Genomic DNA, 13,964 nt, shown 5'->3' on the forward strand with positions numbered 1-13,964 from the left:
GAGTGGCTGCAGGTTCTGCCGATCCGTTTTGAAAGCAGCCAGTGGAGAAATTTTAAGAAATAGTACATTATTTTAATAGATGCTGAAATAGGATCCCTTATGTAAAGGAGAAGGACTGGAAAGTAAATATGGGACTTATGTCCAAGACCCTGTGGGCAGAAGCTTTGGTTTCAGCTCTTGAAAACTTGAAATGTTCTGTTCAAGTTTGCTTTTTTTTTTTGTGATTGATTTTTAACGTGTGCAGCATGTTGTGATACAGTTTGAGAAGAATGTGGTCCCAAATGTTTTTTTACCTTTATTTTTTTTTCTTCTGATCCTTACATCTTCTTAGCCTTGTGTCCTTGTCCATTTATTTATTGGTACAGTACGTTTTAAATGAAGTCAGTGTTTTAGACTCAGTGTTTCAGGTATTGTATGTGGAACTCATTGGCAGTTGGCATGGGCAGGAGCTGCAAGCTCAAGTAGTAATAGCTGATAAGACTTTTCCTTCTATTTTTATAGCTCCATTTATAAGTGTGCTTCTTCTAGAGCGTGATCTCTTAAGCTATACCTAGAACTTTTTTCCTTGGCTGCTGGCAATTCTGACATCAGGCTAAATATTACACATGCATTGAAAGCGATGTATTGAATGCAACTTCGCATGGTCAGTGCTGTCAACTCCTGTGTAGACTAGAAAGTCTCATTAGCAGGATGGCAAAGGAGATCTTGGGTCAAGAACAGGGTTTTTTTGTTTTTTTTTTCTGCTGAGAAATGTTTCTGTGGTCTGGGGAGAAGAAAGTTCTTAATCTTTCTGGAATAATTTTGAAGAGGCGTTTTCATTGTTTTTTACTGTTAGTAGTTAGATAAGAGGTACTTTGTTTTATATGCGTATGGGCATATTAAAACCGTAAAATTTTGAAGAACAGTTAATATTCAGAGCATCTTTTGGCGTTTGGCCTGAGGTACGAGTGCAGAACTGTCTTCCAAAGTACCATCTCCTTGGATGTGCCAAGTGTTCCCGTGCAGCACCTGATACACAGCCTTCGCAGGGTGATGTGGAAAGCTGGCTTCTATGGCAGGGCAAAAGAATGCACTTTTTCTCTGTCAATCGCTTTGTAAAATTAACTGCCGTCCTCTTCTGCTAATGGTCAAATACAGCCCAGGCTGTGTTTTCATCTTTGCTAAGAAATCAGATGGTATTGTGAAACTGAATGTGTTCTCAGAAGATACATTCATACTTCTTCCTGGCCTGTTATTGCTCTTCTAGTTTGAGTACTTCTTCAATTTTTAATTTCATAACTGCCAGTAAGGCAGAGATTGAGCATTAGTTGGTGTTTTGTATATGTAAAGTAATTGCTTACCTCCTGTAGGTCCATTGCATGAATGCCGAAAACCTTTGTCATAAGGCGTGGAAAAAATGGACTGTTTGGTAACTGCTCTCAATGTGTGGGCATCGTGTGTTGCTGGAACAAGAATAAGCCCTGGTGGTAAACATTGCCTTTCTAAGGTCTGTTACCTCCTGAGGTTGATTCCTTCTTGTGGTAAAGGGTTGGAAGTATGGCTCTGAAGTGCAGAAATGTTTAATTTCTGAGTGACTGAAATAATGTTTGGCTTTCTAGTTTCAAACAAAACAGGGTTTTACTGTGTTTTGACAGCTAGTCAGGTTACAGTTGAAGATGATGTCTGTCTGCTATGGAACAGGCACTATCTGCAGTTAAGAATGACTGTTCCAAGATGTTTTTAAATTCAGTAATCTGAAAGACTTGTAATGACATCAAGCTACTTAGAAACTTAATTTGCAACTCCAGAGCTGTGAAGTGTTTCTTAATGGAGGATGTATTGTAAATAAGTTCTGGAAAAGGATTTTTAGTCTTTCAGTAGCCCTTAAAGATACTATAATGGTTCCTTTTGGACCCAGGAGGGCCAGACGGGTCACTTAGTAAGACACTAGATCAGATTTCAGGAATATGATTTCGTGTTTGATCTATACCATGATCTTTTTCTAGACAGGTCAGTCAGGTTTTTTTGATCTTAATTCTCTTCCTGTAGAAGTTTATGGTGCTTGGTTTATTTAATGACCGTGGTTACATAGGGAACTGAGGAAAATTGACTCATATTAATCTTTGCACATAGGTGGTTTTTAAACTTGGCTGTTCTTATGCATGTCTCTTGCTTTTCCTGTCTGCCTTGCTAGCTTTTCATGTGCTCTTTATGTTCTTACCAAAGCAGTGCTGGTTGATCCTTGTCTTGTACAGAAAATTAACTCGTTTCTACAACATTCAGATAGTGACCAAATTCCCTTTTTTAGCTTTGTTGCACTTGATCTCTAAAGGTCATCTAATATGGTGTATGTGATTGCTTCATTGTGCTCTGTCATAAACTGTAAAATGCTGAGAGTGAGAAATGTGTGTATTTCTTAACTGCCGCCTTTATCATCGATTAGCTCCTCAAAATGAATGTTGTCTTCACTCAGAACAGCTGTAAATACAAGGAAGGGTTTGGTCAGAAGCCTATATGCTTTTAGCTGGGCAGATAGTATCAGGACTTGTGCATAGACCTGAAACTGTCTGCAGGCTCCTGGTGAGGCATTTGTGGTTTGAATAGAAGGAGCTGGACCGGGCGGCTGATGCCTGGAAGCGCAGCCTCCGCGCCAGCCCGGCCACAGTCTTGCAATTGTTCGGCCACACTGGAGGGAAGAGGGAAAAAAAAAAAAAAGGCATTCCAAGCAGTGCCAAATTTTCTTTGATATGTTAATCTTTTGATAACAGTTTGAAAAGCCCTTGGAGACTTTTTTTAGATTTTAGACAAAATAGTTCATTTGTCAGGACTTCCCTTGTAGATAGGGTCTCAGTTATTAAGAACTGCCTCACTAACTCATGATAACAAAAGCAAGTGCAGAGGACAGCTGCTGGACTGCTTGTTGGTAAGAGAAACTCTTTTAGTTACCTCAGGATTTTTATGAATATCTGAAAAGAATAAAATAGGGAATGTTTAAGATAGAAGTTTATAAGTTTATTTACTTGCATATTTTAAGTAGACGAATGATGGCAGCATAAGCATATGTAACAACTTGATAATTTTTTAATGCATATCCATACATGGATTTTTACTAAAGACTTAAGCTGTCAAAATTGTATTTTCATCTGAGAAACTTGGTATTTAAATTACCCAGTGACTGCAGGAAACCTCAAAAGTTTCTTCTTTTGTAGCTGTAGTCTTTACAGACCGTGGAATTTTTCTCTTGAAATTATGAAACTTGCAGTTAAACTGGAAAACTGGAAGAATAAACTGCTGGCAACAATGTATGTATGCTAAAGCAGAATTAGTATTTAAGGATTATGGACTTGGGACAAATGTTGAGGAGAACAGAGGGAAGTTCTCTGCTTCCCAACCCCCAAACCCAACTTGAAGGGTAAAATTTGTACTGAAGTAGTTTGTTAATTATGCCAGCTATTGGAAAACTGACTTCAGATATGCTAGTAGTCCTTCAAAAGTGTGGCTTGCAGAATTCTTCAGGCATACTGATTGAGACTTACTGTATTTTTTAACGACATTTACCTTAATAAATATGCCATGAGTTCACTTGCACCTTTTATACTGTTGCTACAAATGTTTATTGCCTATAAATATTTTGGTAGAACTGCTTGGTATCCTGGTTTTTTAGTCAGGATAGATCAAAAAATAGATATTGGTGTAATTCAGATAATTCAGAAAAGGTGCAACATTTTCACTGTGGGGGATGCATGTAGTTTTAAGGTCTGTATACTGCTGTAATTTCTTCAGTGATCCAATTTGTGATCTACTTTAGTTCCAAAATAATATCGACTTAAATCTGAAGCTGCAAGTGCTGCCCTACTCAACTATATACTATTCAGGACAGAGGCAAATAGCAAATGCAGTTTAACTTAATTTTGATATGCTTTTTTTTACAAAGTTGCAGATTGTGATTCAAATGTATGCTCTTAGAAGTACAGTTCAGACACTGTTCAGCTGATGCTATAACATTTGTTAAATTTAGACCTATGTTCTAAAATGTTGCAAATGATTTCATTCTCTTAGTCTCAGTGGCAAACAGCATTTCTTTTACAGACCTTTTTGATACTTCCTACTTTTCTGACTCTAGAATATGCTTAGCTATACAATAGTAGCTCAATGAGTAAAAATTATGTAAGTGGAGTGACAGTAATTTTCACCATTTCCATTGTTTTTGGCCCCTTTCTTTAAAAAGAACAAATAGTGCTTTTTGGATGCTATTTTCAGTTTGTTAAAGGGGGAGAGGACTTGTCTAGCTGTTTACTCCAAGGAATCTGTGCCGGAGAGAGGCTGAGTCCACATTGCTTCTTGTGAGTGAATTTCAACCTCACTTCAATTCTAGTACTAGTAAAATGTTGTATTCTCTTGTAGTCTGAGAAGTCTGGGGCTTATATTTATTTAATTAAATATTTAATTAAGTATTGAAATGTTTATTGAATTGAAATGTTCATTTCATTATTGAAATGAAAATTTCCCACCATATTATAGAAAGAAGTAAAGATCAAGTGCAGATTGCTAAAGTCTCTTCTGAATTGGTGAGATGCTGCTACTTCTTTCTTCAGTCTGACCCAGCAGCCTGAAGTCACCTCCAAAGAGGGCAACCGTGTGGAGCCCATGCTGGTGGTGTTCAACCCCAACTTTCAGCAGGGCAGTGAGAAACAAACCCAAAGCAGTTATGCATTTGAACTCTTGATGATGAGCTTGGGCTGATGATGTGTGAAAAGGGATAAGATTGGAGAAAGAGTGCTGTTCTTTGTTGCTGAATAGTAATGATTTTCATGACCCAGCAACTAAGAAAAGATCTCTAATGTTTTCTAAGTTTAGAGATTTGAATTTGAGTTTAATACGGAGAATTACAGGCAGTATGTGAAATATTGAGAATGTGTGTGTTAGTTGAAGGTCGCTCAGTAAATGTATAAAATAATGCAGATGGAGCTAATGATGTGAGTCAAAAATAGCCTCCTAATGCTTCTCATGTACTCCTTGTGTGATTCTACCCAGCTGTTATTGCTGGTGCTCTCAGTGCTGAGATTTCCCTTCATGCTTCTTCAGACCGACAACTTGATGCTTCTTCCTGGCTGTCGAACAGCCCTAAATTAAGGCAATTGCACTTCTCTCATGCTGTTGTGGTGTCCCATAAGGTGCCTGTTCTGATGCATTGGCCATATGGAAATCTCAGTTGAAATTTATTGATGTTGAAGCTGTTTGCATTTATTTTGCTGCCTGATGCTTTCCTGTATCAAGTATAGTTGTTGCTAGATATGTTCATCAAGATTGGAGTTTTGCCTGCAGGCACTTTTTTTGATGTTGCAGTACACTATAGTGGGGAAATGCATGTTTGTTTAACAGACTAGTTCAAGTATGATAAATCTAGTAATTCTGTCATGGAGCTGTGAACTCTATTAGAAGTATAATTCTGTAAATACACAAAACTTTTACTGGCTGCATGACTTCTTGATTGAAAATGTGATTTGTATAGTGTACAGAAAGTTGTTTGATGTTATTAATTCAAAGATTGTTCTCAGGAGCTTTCTTAGCAATCCTGTGTAGATTTAGGACAGATTTTAACTGGTTGCATATATGTATCTTTCCCAGGATAAAAAGAAGAGTGGCAATTTAAACAAAAAAGTGTTTTGGAACTTGCATGATTTGTGCAACAGATAAGGAAGTATCAGTGGTGCACATCTTTTGGCTTGATTTCCAAATTAATCTGCAGTAAGGAAGGTATTCATAGTTCAGTATTGGATAGTAATAGAAAATTTTCAGTTTAACAAAGCAAGGAGCATGTGAGCTGGTGTTTCTATCAAAGATGACAGTTGTTATCAAATTTGCTTCCTTCCATACAGAACAAAATACAAACTGTATCAAGCATTCAATTTATGAAGTGGTGAGTTGTTTTTCACCTGTAACCGAGCCCTGTGTTGTGATGCAGTTCTTTGCTTCGATTGTGTGTTTATCCCACTAGGACCTTGTTCAGCAGTGGGGGTAGATTTCTGAGGAGACCCAGATTTGGGCAGCAACAGAAACCTTTTGTGTTAGGTTCCTCCTTCATTTGTTGGCTTAATTGGAAAGGAGGTGGTAGCTTGCAGAAAACACGTGAGGATGTGATGATGTTGATAAACTGCAGGAATTGGGAGGAAGGACTTTTTGAAGTTGGCATTGCTGCTCAATGTAAGTGCATGGATCCAGGGGCTGGCTTTGAGGGGATCTGACTTGAAGTCTGGTGATTTGATTTGTGAAAATGTTGGGGAGTTAATGACAGCAAAGAACTTGGTAACGGTTGTGCTTTTGTCATAATGCTACCTAATACTAAGTATTTTGAATAGTGGCATCCTAGCCTTCAATGGACAGCTGAGATGAAGTTAAGTGGATGGCTTTCACCTGGCTTTCACCTTGATTTTTTTTTTTTTTTTTTGGTAACAGCCTTCTGTCTGAAAAATGACAATTACAGTAACTATGTGTGCTATGACAGTGAATCCTTAATACTTGAGGACTGCTTATATGCTATGGTAGTAAGTGGTGTCTTCAGAGAGATTTATGTGTGCAGTAAATGAAAACAAAGGTTGTACATTGTCAGTGTAGAGAATGATAGTTAATCCATGCCTTGGCAGGTGAGCACTGGCTATTCAGTGGTTTTAACTATGGTAGGGTGGTCCTGTGGAAATATAATACAGGTGCATTAATTACAAATTGTATACAATTAACAGGTTCAGGGGTGCCCAAATGGATTCAGTTTTAATTTCAAAAATTTAGCTTTTTGAATTTGATTTTCTTTGTGATGTTGAAACTTCTGATGAGCCTCATAGTATGTTGTAGCCTTTTGTTTGTAGTTCTTCCCTATTGGAATAAGGATCTGTGTGCAATATGTTCATCTCAGTCACTTCATATTTTTTCATGCCCTTCCCTATTCGTGAAACTTGTGATCATAATCTATACTCAAAGCTCCCCTCAAGATTTGCAACCAGAAGAATTTACAATAAGAAATGAACCCATTGATACAAATTGGATGGTAAAAAAATTGGAAAGAAGGGAAAAGACTAACTGACCATTAAGCATGTCGTGATTTAGAAATACAAACCTTTTTTTAGCACGTACTTGTTTTTCTTCTCAGATGAGACATGCACATCTTGGGGTACAATGCCTTTCCTTGTGGATGATAGCCTGGCTTCTGAAGGCATCTTACTGGAGTTATTACAGTACAGAATGATAGAAACGTGTAATCTTGACCTACTTGAAGGCTTTTTTTTTTTTTACAGGTTTAATTTAGGTTTCCATCCTGAAGTTTGTAGAATGTACCAAAAACTGCTTGCTGCGTGTACAATGTAACCAAGTTAAATTGGTACAAGCTCTTTTCCCCCTTCAAAGCCTGCTGTTTCTGCAGTATTTCACTTGTATTCATCCAGTGTTCAATCTTAAAGCTTTACTAGAGCTCCTTGGGTCATTACTACTGGAAACTAGTAACAGTGCAAATTTAAGATATATATTAATATGTTGTCAGTGTGTTTTATGTGTATGCACTTACAGAAAATAAAACAACCTAATACTTCAGTATAAAATCAGTAATGTTGCTTCAATTTTTAATTATTTTGTTGTTAAAGGTCTTCCATATCTCAAGTCGAGAAGTTCCATATCGTACTAAACATGGAGAAAGAAGAAAAGAAATTTGTCAATAAAGCAGAGGAGGATGAGATGGTAATTAATTCTGTTCATGTGTTTTTATACAGGGAAAGAAACACATTTTCATGGCTTTCTCTCTAAATGGGGCATATTACATTAGGAAGTGGACTGTCTCAGTTTAAATGAGTTAAGCAATTTTATATGGTTATCCCTGATAATCTTTTTTTGGTATTAAGAACTGTAGTCTTGAGATAGGGAGTGTTTTTGTTGAAAGCCTTTGCAAAGGTTCTGGGTTGGCTACATTGAGGTCAGCAGTCCAATGATAAAAGATTTTGGTACTTACCATTTTTTTTTAAAGGAAAATGGAAGCAAAGTATTGTTTTTTTTTTTTTTTTCTCCAAATCTTGGAGGTTTTTTTCTTGTCATTTAAAACAGGTTAATGCTCCATAATCTGACTGTACTCTGCATAATCTTGCATATTCATATTTATGCAGATAAGACCCACTCCCTAAAGCATGGCAAGCAGTTTTATGGGTATTTGGTAGCACATAAACTTTGCTTCCTACTAGAGCAATGATATCTCTTATTATTTCTCCTGGAAGATGCAGCAGTTAGTTTTGACAGGAAAATAGTGGCAGCTGATCTTTAAATTTCTATCCCATTTTAGAGATAGCAGAAAATATTTGGGATATATAGGGATTTTTGTTTTAAAAAATGGTAGTTTCCTGTGAATTGAAGTCCTTGTTCTTTCTTTGTGCACGCTGCTAGGAAAAGCTGCTCTTCACTAGACCAGTTCTAATATGAAGAGTAGGCAAATACACCATAAAACAAAAAATGAAACTGAGATGCTTATGGTCTGATCACTAAACTAAATGCTTTTCAGAAGAAATAATTTTGTTTTGCCCCAAAAGAAGCATTAACCTCTCCCACTATCTTTCACCCACCTGTTTTTATTGGTAAGGAGTGAATACTGACTCTAGTGTTTTGGGGGTAACAGAGAATGGGTTTTGTCTCTGATTTTTGTCAGCTGAGAAGGCTGCAAAAGGAACTTGTTGAAAAGCCTTTTCTTAGGGAAGGAGTTTAAACAATTTCTAATACCGTTTAATGAAAAGTACAAAAAAATTTGCAACAAGTTGGTGTCAATATGAACAATGTGGGTGGGACTCAATGGGAAACTTCATTGCCCTTTTGCAGCAGGAAATATAATCTAATGATGTAATGTGAAACTCGGGAATGTAACACAGCTTCTAGTAAGTCACTGAATTATTTTCTGTTCCTGGCTGTCATCAGGTTAAGTTGGTACTTGCCTTTGACCAAGGCAAACTTAATACTTTGTGGGTTTTTTAATGGGAGAAGAGAATTTTTCCAGCTGGTGCAATTTACAGAACCTTTGACAGTGCAGCTTGCAGCTTCTGATGTTTCACAGTAGCATTTCTTCTTAAATGGCAGGCAAAATAAGCCAGTTTCTGTACTAAAAAGTAGTGTTTGATGAATATATTTTCATGCTCGTTTAGAAAGTATGAAATTCTGCTGGCAACAAAAACTATGTATGATAGCAACAAAAACTAATGCTGTGCTACTATTCAAAACTATGTATACTAGCTAATGTGGTAAAATCAGCATTTGATTAAACCAAATATGCTTTTACTTCTAACTGCTTAGTTGACTTGTGCTGGGTCATGGTCGTCGTCAAAAATTTGGTCATTCACTGAGAGTTAAGGTAGGTTGTGTTGCAACCTAAGTCCTTAGGGAGCAATGCAGAGAGGAGTCAGGTCCTGTAATGAAATGTTGTAAATGATGCGTATGCTCTGCCTTTCTGAGGCTTTTACTGATGTTTATATTTCTGACTGAGCAAAACAGTCCTCCTTTTTGTTGCCTCCCCATCATGTATTAAGTTTTTTACATCTTTCCTTCCCCCAGAAAAGAAAAAGGAGAAAATGGCTTTGAAATTTGATTCGCTTTAAATACCGCACTTATGAAAAATTAATGTTGGCTTCCCAAGCCAGAGCAATTAAAGAGGGTCATTGTTTGTTGTTTCTCTGTTTCCATGCAGGAGATCTATGGTTATGATCTGTGTCGTTGGAAGTTGGTGCTAGTTACTGTAGGAGTGATCTGTTCTGGTGGCTTTCTTCTCCTCCTCCTCTACTGGATGCCTCAGTGGCGTGTGAAAGCAACATGCAAAAGGACTACGCTTAAAGACTGTGAAGTGGTTCTGCTGAGAACAACTGTAAGTCTATAGGAGGGCGTGCTTCTCCCAGTTTACAGTTGTTTTGCATCCCTCTTGCTGCTTGCTAAAGTATACAAATCCTTGCCTGCAATGTAGACATGATTTTGTTTTACAGCGCTGCAGAACTGTGCTCCTTGGTACTGTATATAGCTTTGCTGCCCATATGGGAAGACTGACAGCTGCTTGCAGAGGACATAGCAAAAAGAAAGTCTTTGCTTTTGATTTTAAGAATTAAATACATGATTGCTGTTGTCATCAAAAGTTACAGAACAGATACCTTGTTCATATAACCTGATAACATGGTTTTCAGGTTTTCCCTCCCTTGTTCAGGAAAGATAGATCTGTTGAATTAAGGCGTAACTGCAGACCCAAGTGTGGTTTGATTTCAAGTGATTTTTCTTCCTCCACAATTGCCGGTTATGATCTTGTGTTAAGTCCTCAGTTATTTGAAGTTGCAGGGTGGGTGCAGCTGAATGCATAGGAATTGTGTAGTTCCTCCTACTACAGAACAACTATTTTAAATTGTGAAGGGCTGAAGATGTCAAAATTCAAGTACCAAGACTCATTGCTAAAAAAAAAAAAATAAATCTTTCAGCAAAAAACATGCTTTTAGAATTGTGGAAGGAAAATGTATTCTTAAGGTAGCTGATATTAACTTGGGGATATCTTCTGTAGTTATGTATGGCTCTGCTAAGCTGTCATCTGTTGTTGACACATTTTGCTACAGATATTGTAGTAAAATGCTGTTTAAATGATGTTTCAACCAACTCGTTTTTTCCCCTCTTTTTAAGGATGAATTCAAGATATGGTTTTGTGCAAAGGTTCGCCTTATGCCTTCTTTGGGAGCCAATTCTTTACAGAATCCTAACCCTATTATACACAAGGTTTCAAATGGCCATGCTGTTCATTTCTGTGAATCTGCTGCAGAAGAGAATAAAAATGATTTGAAAAAATATTTGCCTGTAAGTAAACCTGCAATACTACGCTTGGTAATTTTCAAAGTATCTCAAGTAGTATCTAGAGTAAACACACACAATACAGTACACATGAGCTGCTACTTTTGTCTAAAAGGCTAACTCATTCTTTGGGTGGAGCACAAATCTTTTGCTCAATAACCTGTTACTGGAAATTGTGGAATCCTTGAAAGATTATTTTGAAAAGAAAACTACTCATTTTTCAGTGAAGTTTTTCTAAATCCACTTTCTACTGCTGTTCAGAATAAAGTCAGTCAGAAGAGAGGAGTTAAGCGGTGCTAGTTTAATATCTGTCTGTTGCCCTTTCAGATTCGTTATTTCACACATCACAGCGTGAAGTATTTCTGGAATGATTCGGTTCAAAGTTTTGATGTTGTACGGTAAGAATACTTTTTTCTTTTGTGTTGTGCTTCAACTGCATTTTTTTTTAAATACAACAGCGTGCCTAAGAACATGGTGAAAATTGGTATCATATTCTGACCAGCTGTTTTAGCTCATTGAGTCTTTGTTTGAAGCATAGTGAGATTTTAACTTGGTGTGACTTTGGAAGGAAGGTATTTGTTTAATCTACCTTTATCAAGCACGATTCGTATAGGGTGACAGGCTGCATGCCTTTGCAGGCTTTTTGCCTGTTCTCAGAGTGTTATTTGAGAATCGAAGCACCTGTTTATAGACAGTAGCTCTCCCTCTATAAACTCTTAAAAACTTTCCTTCTGATGGAATAACTTATATTTTTTGCATTGCTGCTGAGTTAGACCCAAAAGGAGTATGTAGGAAGAGGGGAATTCACCGAATATCTTGTTGCTCACCTTTGTGTGTAGGTCTGCTGCTACATTCTAGTCCAGTTGAGCTGAATTTGATCCCTCTTTTATTACTCTCTAGTAACAAAAACAGGTCTCCTGTATTGATAGAAAACATCTTTTAGTGGGCAGTACTAGCTGCGCTCACCGAACGTGATGTGCTGTATTTTCTTTTATCCAGCAGCACTGTTGCATGACGTTAGGGTTGAAGAAGAAAGTTCTTTTATCTGATGCTACTGATAAGGCCTTAGCATAGTGCTAACAAGTTAAATGAACGCAGGTTTCTCTGTTTTTGACAACTGCTTGTTAAAATAAGAAGTTTGGATCAGAAATACAACCTCTTTTTAACTTAAATCAATGTTCACTGCATTGAACCATCGTGTGGAAAAGTCCAAGCACTACATATAGAAAAAAATACTGACCAGGGACTCAAGGAAAGAAAAATAGCCAAAATTTCTGTAAGAAGAAACATACTCTGCAAATGTTTCTTACTTTTTTGAAAAAAGTGTGTGATAATAGTATGGAAAGTTATCAGCGATGACAACAATTTAAAGAAATGATCATAATACAAGGAGTTACAAAACTGAGCACTCTTCCTCTGGGAGGATGGAAGTGTCCCAGTTCATGTGTAAATAATTAAAGCTTTGTATGCATTTTTTTATGTTAAGCCTCCCATGAATTACAGTGGTGCAGGTAGTGACGCTTGTCATTTTGCATTACAGGGTCCTGTTTTCATGCCTATAGTGTTGCTAATTTAAACTGCTCAAAGGGCATATTTCTCACAGATGAGATTAAAAACCCTCAAAACTATACTTTTATGCTAAGAACAGATATGGGAAAAAAATCATATGACTCCACGTGTTTAGAAAAAAATGTTGTTCCGTAGAATTAAAGCAGTGACTTGAAACTTGGCATTTGTTGGCTGTTTGACTGTGCCTTTTGATGTTCTTGTGATAACTCAGCCAATTTATAAGCCCTGGAAAAATCTCAGATATGCCTGTGAAGTTATGTGAGCATTTATTCAATCACATTCTTGCTGATATGCTAAACTTTCATTTGTTTGATGTATTAGCAGTGACTGAGCCTGACCACTTATTTAGTCAGGTACTGTAGCTGAGCTGGTCATCATTTTTTAGCAGTTGGATAATAAAGAGGAGAAACAGCTGGATCTGAGACATACCTGATCCTGGTAGAGTACTAAGTCACTTTTGCACAAGGTCAAATAAGAATGAGAGTTTGCTATAACTTTTATTTGAAGTGAATGAGGTATGATCATGTAGTGAAGTACTAGATACCACCTGCAAAATAATAGCTGAACTTATGATAAATATTCTGAAAAGAAGTCTTAATTTGTCCTTCATCGAGGTACTTTTAATCTGCTCTTCAGTTTATGTAAAAAACAGAAATCGGTATTACCTAATAACATAGTAGAGAATTAAGTTAATATTTGTAAAGAGATGGTATATGAGACTGAGGGCTTTATAGTAAAATCCCCAAGGCAAGCAACACATTTGTAGTTGTGATCTAAGCACAATACTGCATCATGAAGGCAGATTCACTCTGTACAGTGACTTATGCAAGTATCCAGAGACAGAACAGTTTGATCACATAATTAAAGACTTAGCACAATACAGAAGGGAAGCAAATTAACATTTCTTGGGCAACTGATTTGGTTATGAGAGCTTGAGTTTCATATCATTGTTCTTTTAAAAATAATGTTAAGATCACTGTTTTAAACACAGGAAATGCAAGTGTAATTGTTCTTAAACTAAATCAGACTTGGTCACATAGCCAAAGAGGATGCAACTTTGACCTCATATGTCTGTTTTGTTTTAGCTAGTGTCAACTGAATCTCAGAGTGAGTTGATGAGTGCTTTATGTAATAAACTGTGCACACAGGGATTTTTTTTAAATGCCCTGGGAATTCAGTACTGTAACAGTACTGTAAAAAGCAGATAACATCCTGCTAGAAGCTTTGTCTTTGCATGGACATTACACACATAGGTATGCATATTTGCATATAAAGCACTTAGTTTTAGGGATCCTTCTTAAACCCACTGTTATATTCCTTTTTATGCAGGAAAAGAAAAATTGAATCATTTGGGATAGAATGGGAGGAAAGGCACAGTTATTAACAGAGAATTGTGTATTTATTAATCTAAAAATTGTTATTTTAAAATCCTTGAACTTGAAAAATTGTAGGGACACTTTTGTAAACTTATGGCCAGATTAACACATTAACATTTTTACCTTCTCTTAGGAGAAGTTGCTGGAAACATGGTCCTAGCCTTTGCAATAGTGTGGATTTTCAAAGCTTTCCCTGTGTTCTAGAGA

At 36.9% G+C, this 13,964-nt stretch overlaps 1 protein-coding gene across 4 annotated transcripts in view; it reads left to right on the forward strand.

Moving 5' to 3' along the window:
• Positions 1-13,964, forward strand: part of ATP13A3 (ATPase 13A3) — a 61,130-nt gene that overhangs the window by 14,635 nt on the left and 32,531 nt on the right. For all 4 annotated transcript variants that reach the window (XM_052805148.1, XM_052805147.1, XM_052805150.1 and 1 more), the window contains 4 exons: positions 7,611-7,704; positions 9,683-9,856; positions 10,648-10,818; positions 11,140-11,210. In XM_052805148.1, the coding sequence (XP_052661108.1) occupies positions 7,611-7,704; positions 9,683-9,856; positions 10,648-10,818; positions 11,140-11,210 (510 nt within the window). The remainder of the gene's footprint in view (positions 1-7,610; positions 7,705-9,682; positions 9,857-10,647; positions 10,819-11,139; positions 11,211-13,964) is intronic.

This window comes from Harpia harpyja, chromosome 12 (assembly GCF_026419915.1).
Source record: "Harpia harpyja isolate bHarHar1 chromosome 12, bHarHar1 primary haplotype, whole genome shotgun sequence".
NCBI lineage: Eukaryota > Metazoa > Chordata > Aves > Accipitriformes > Accipitridae > Harpia > Harpia harpyja.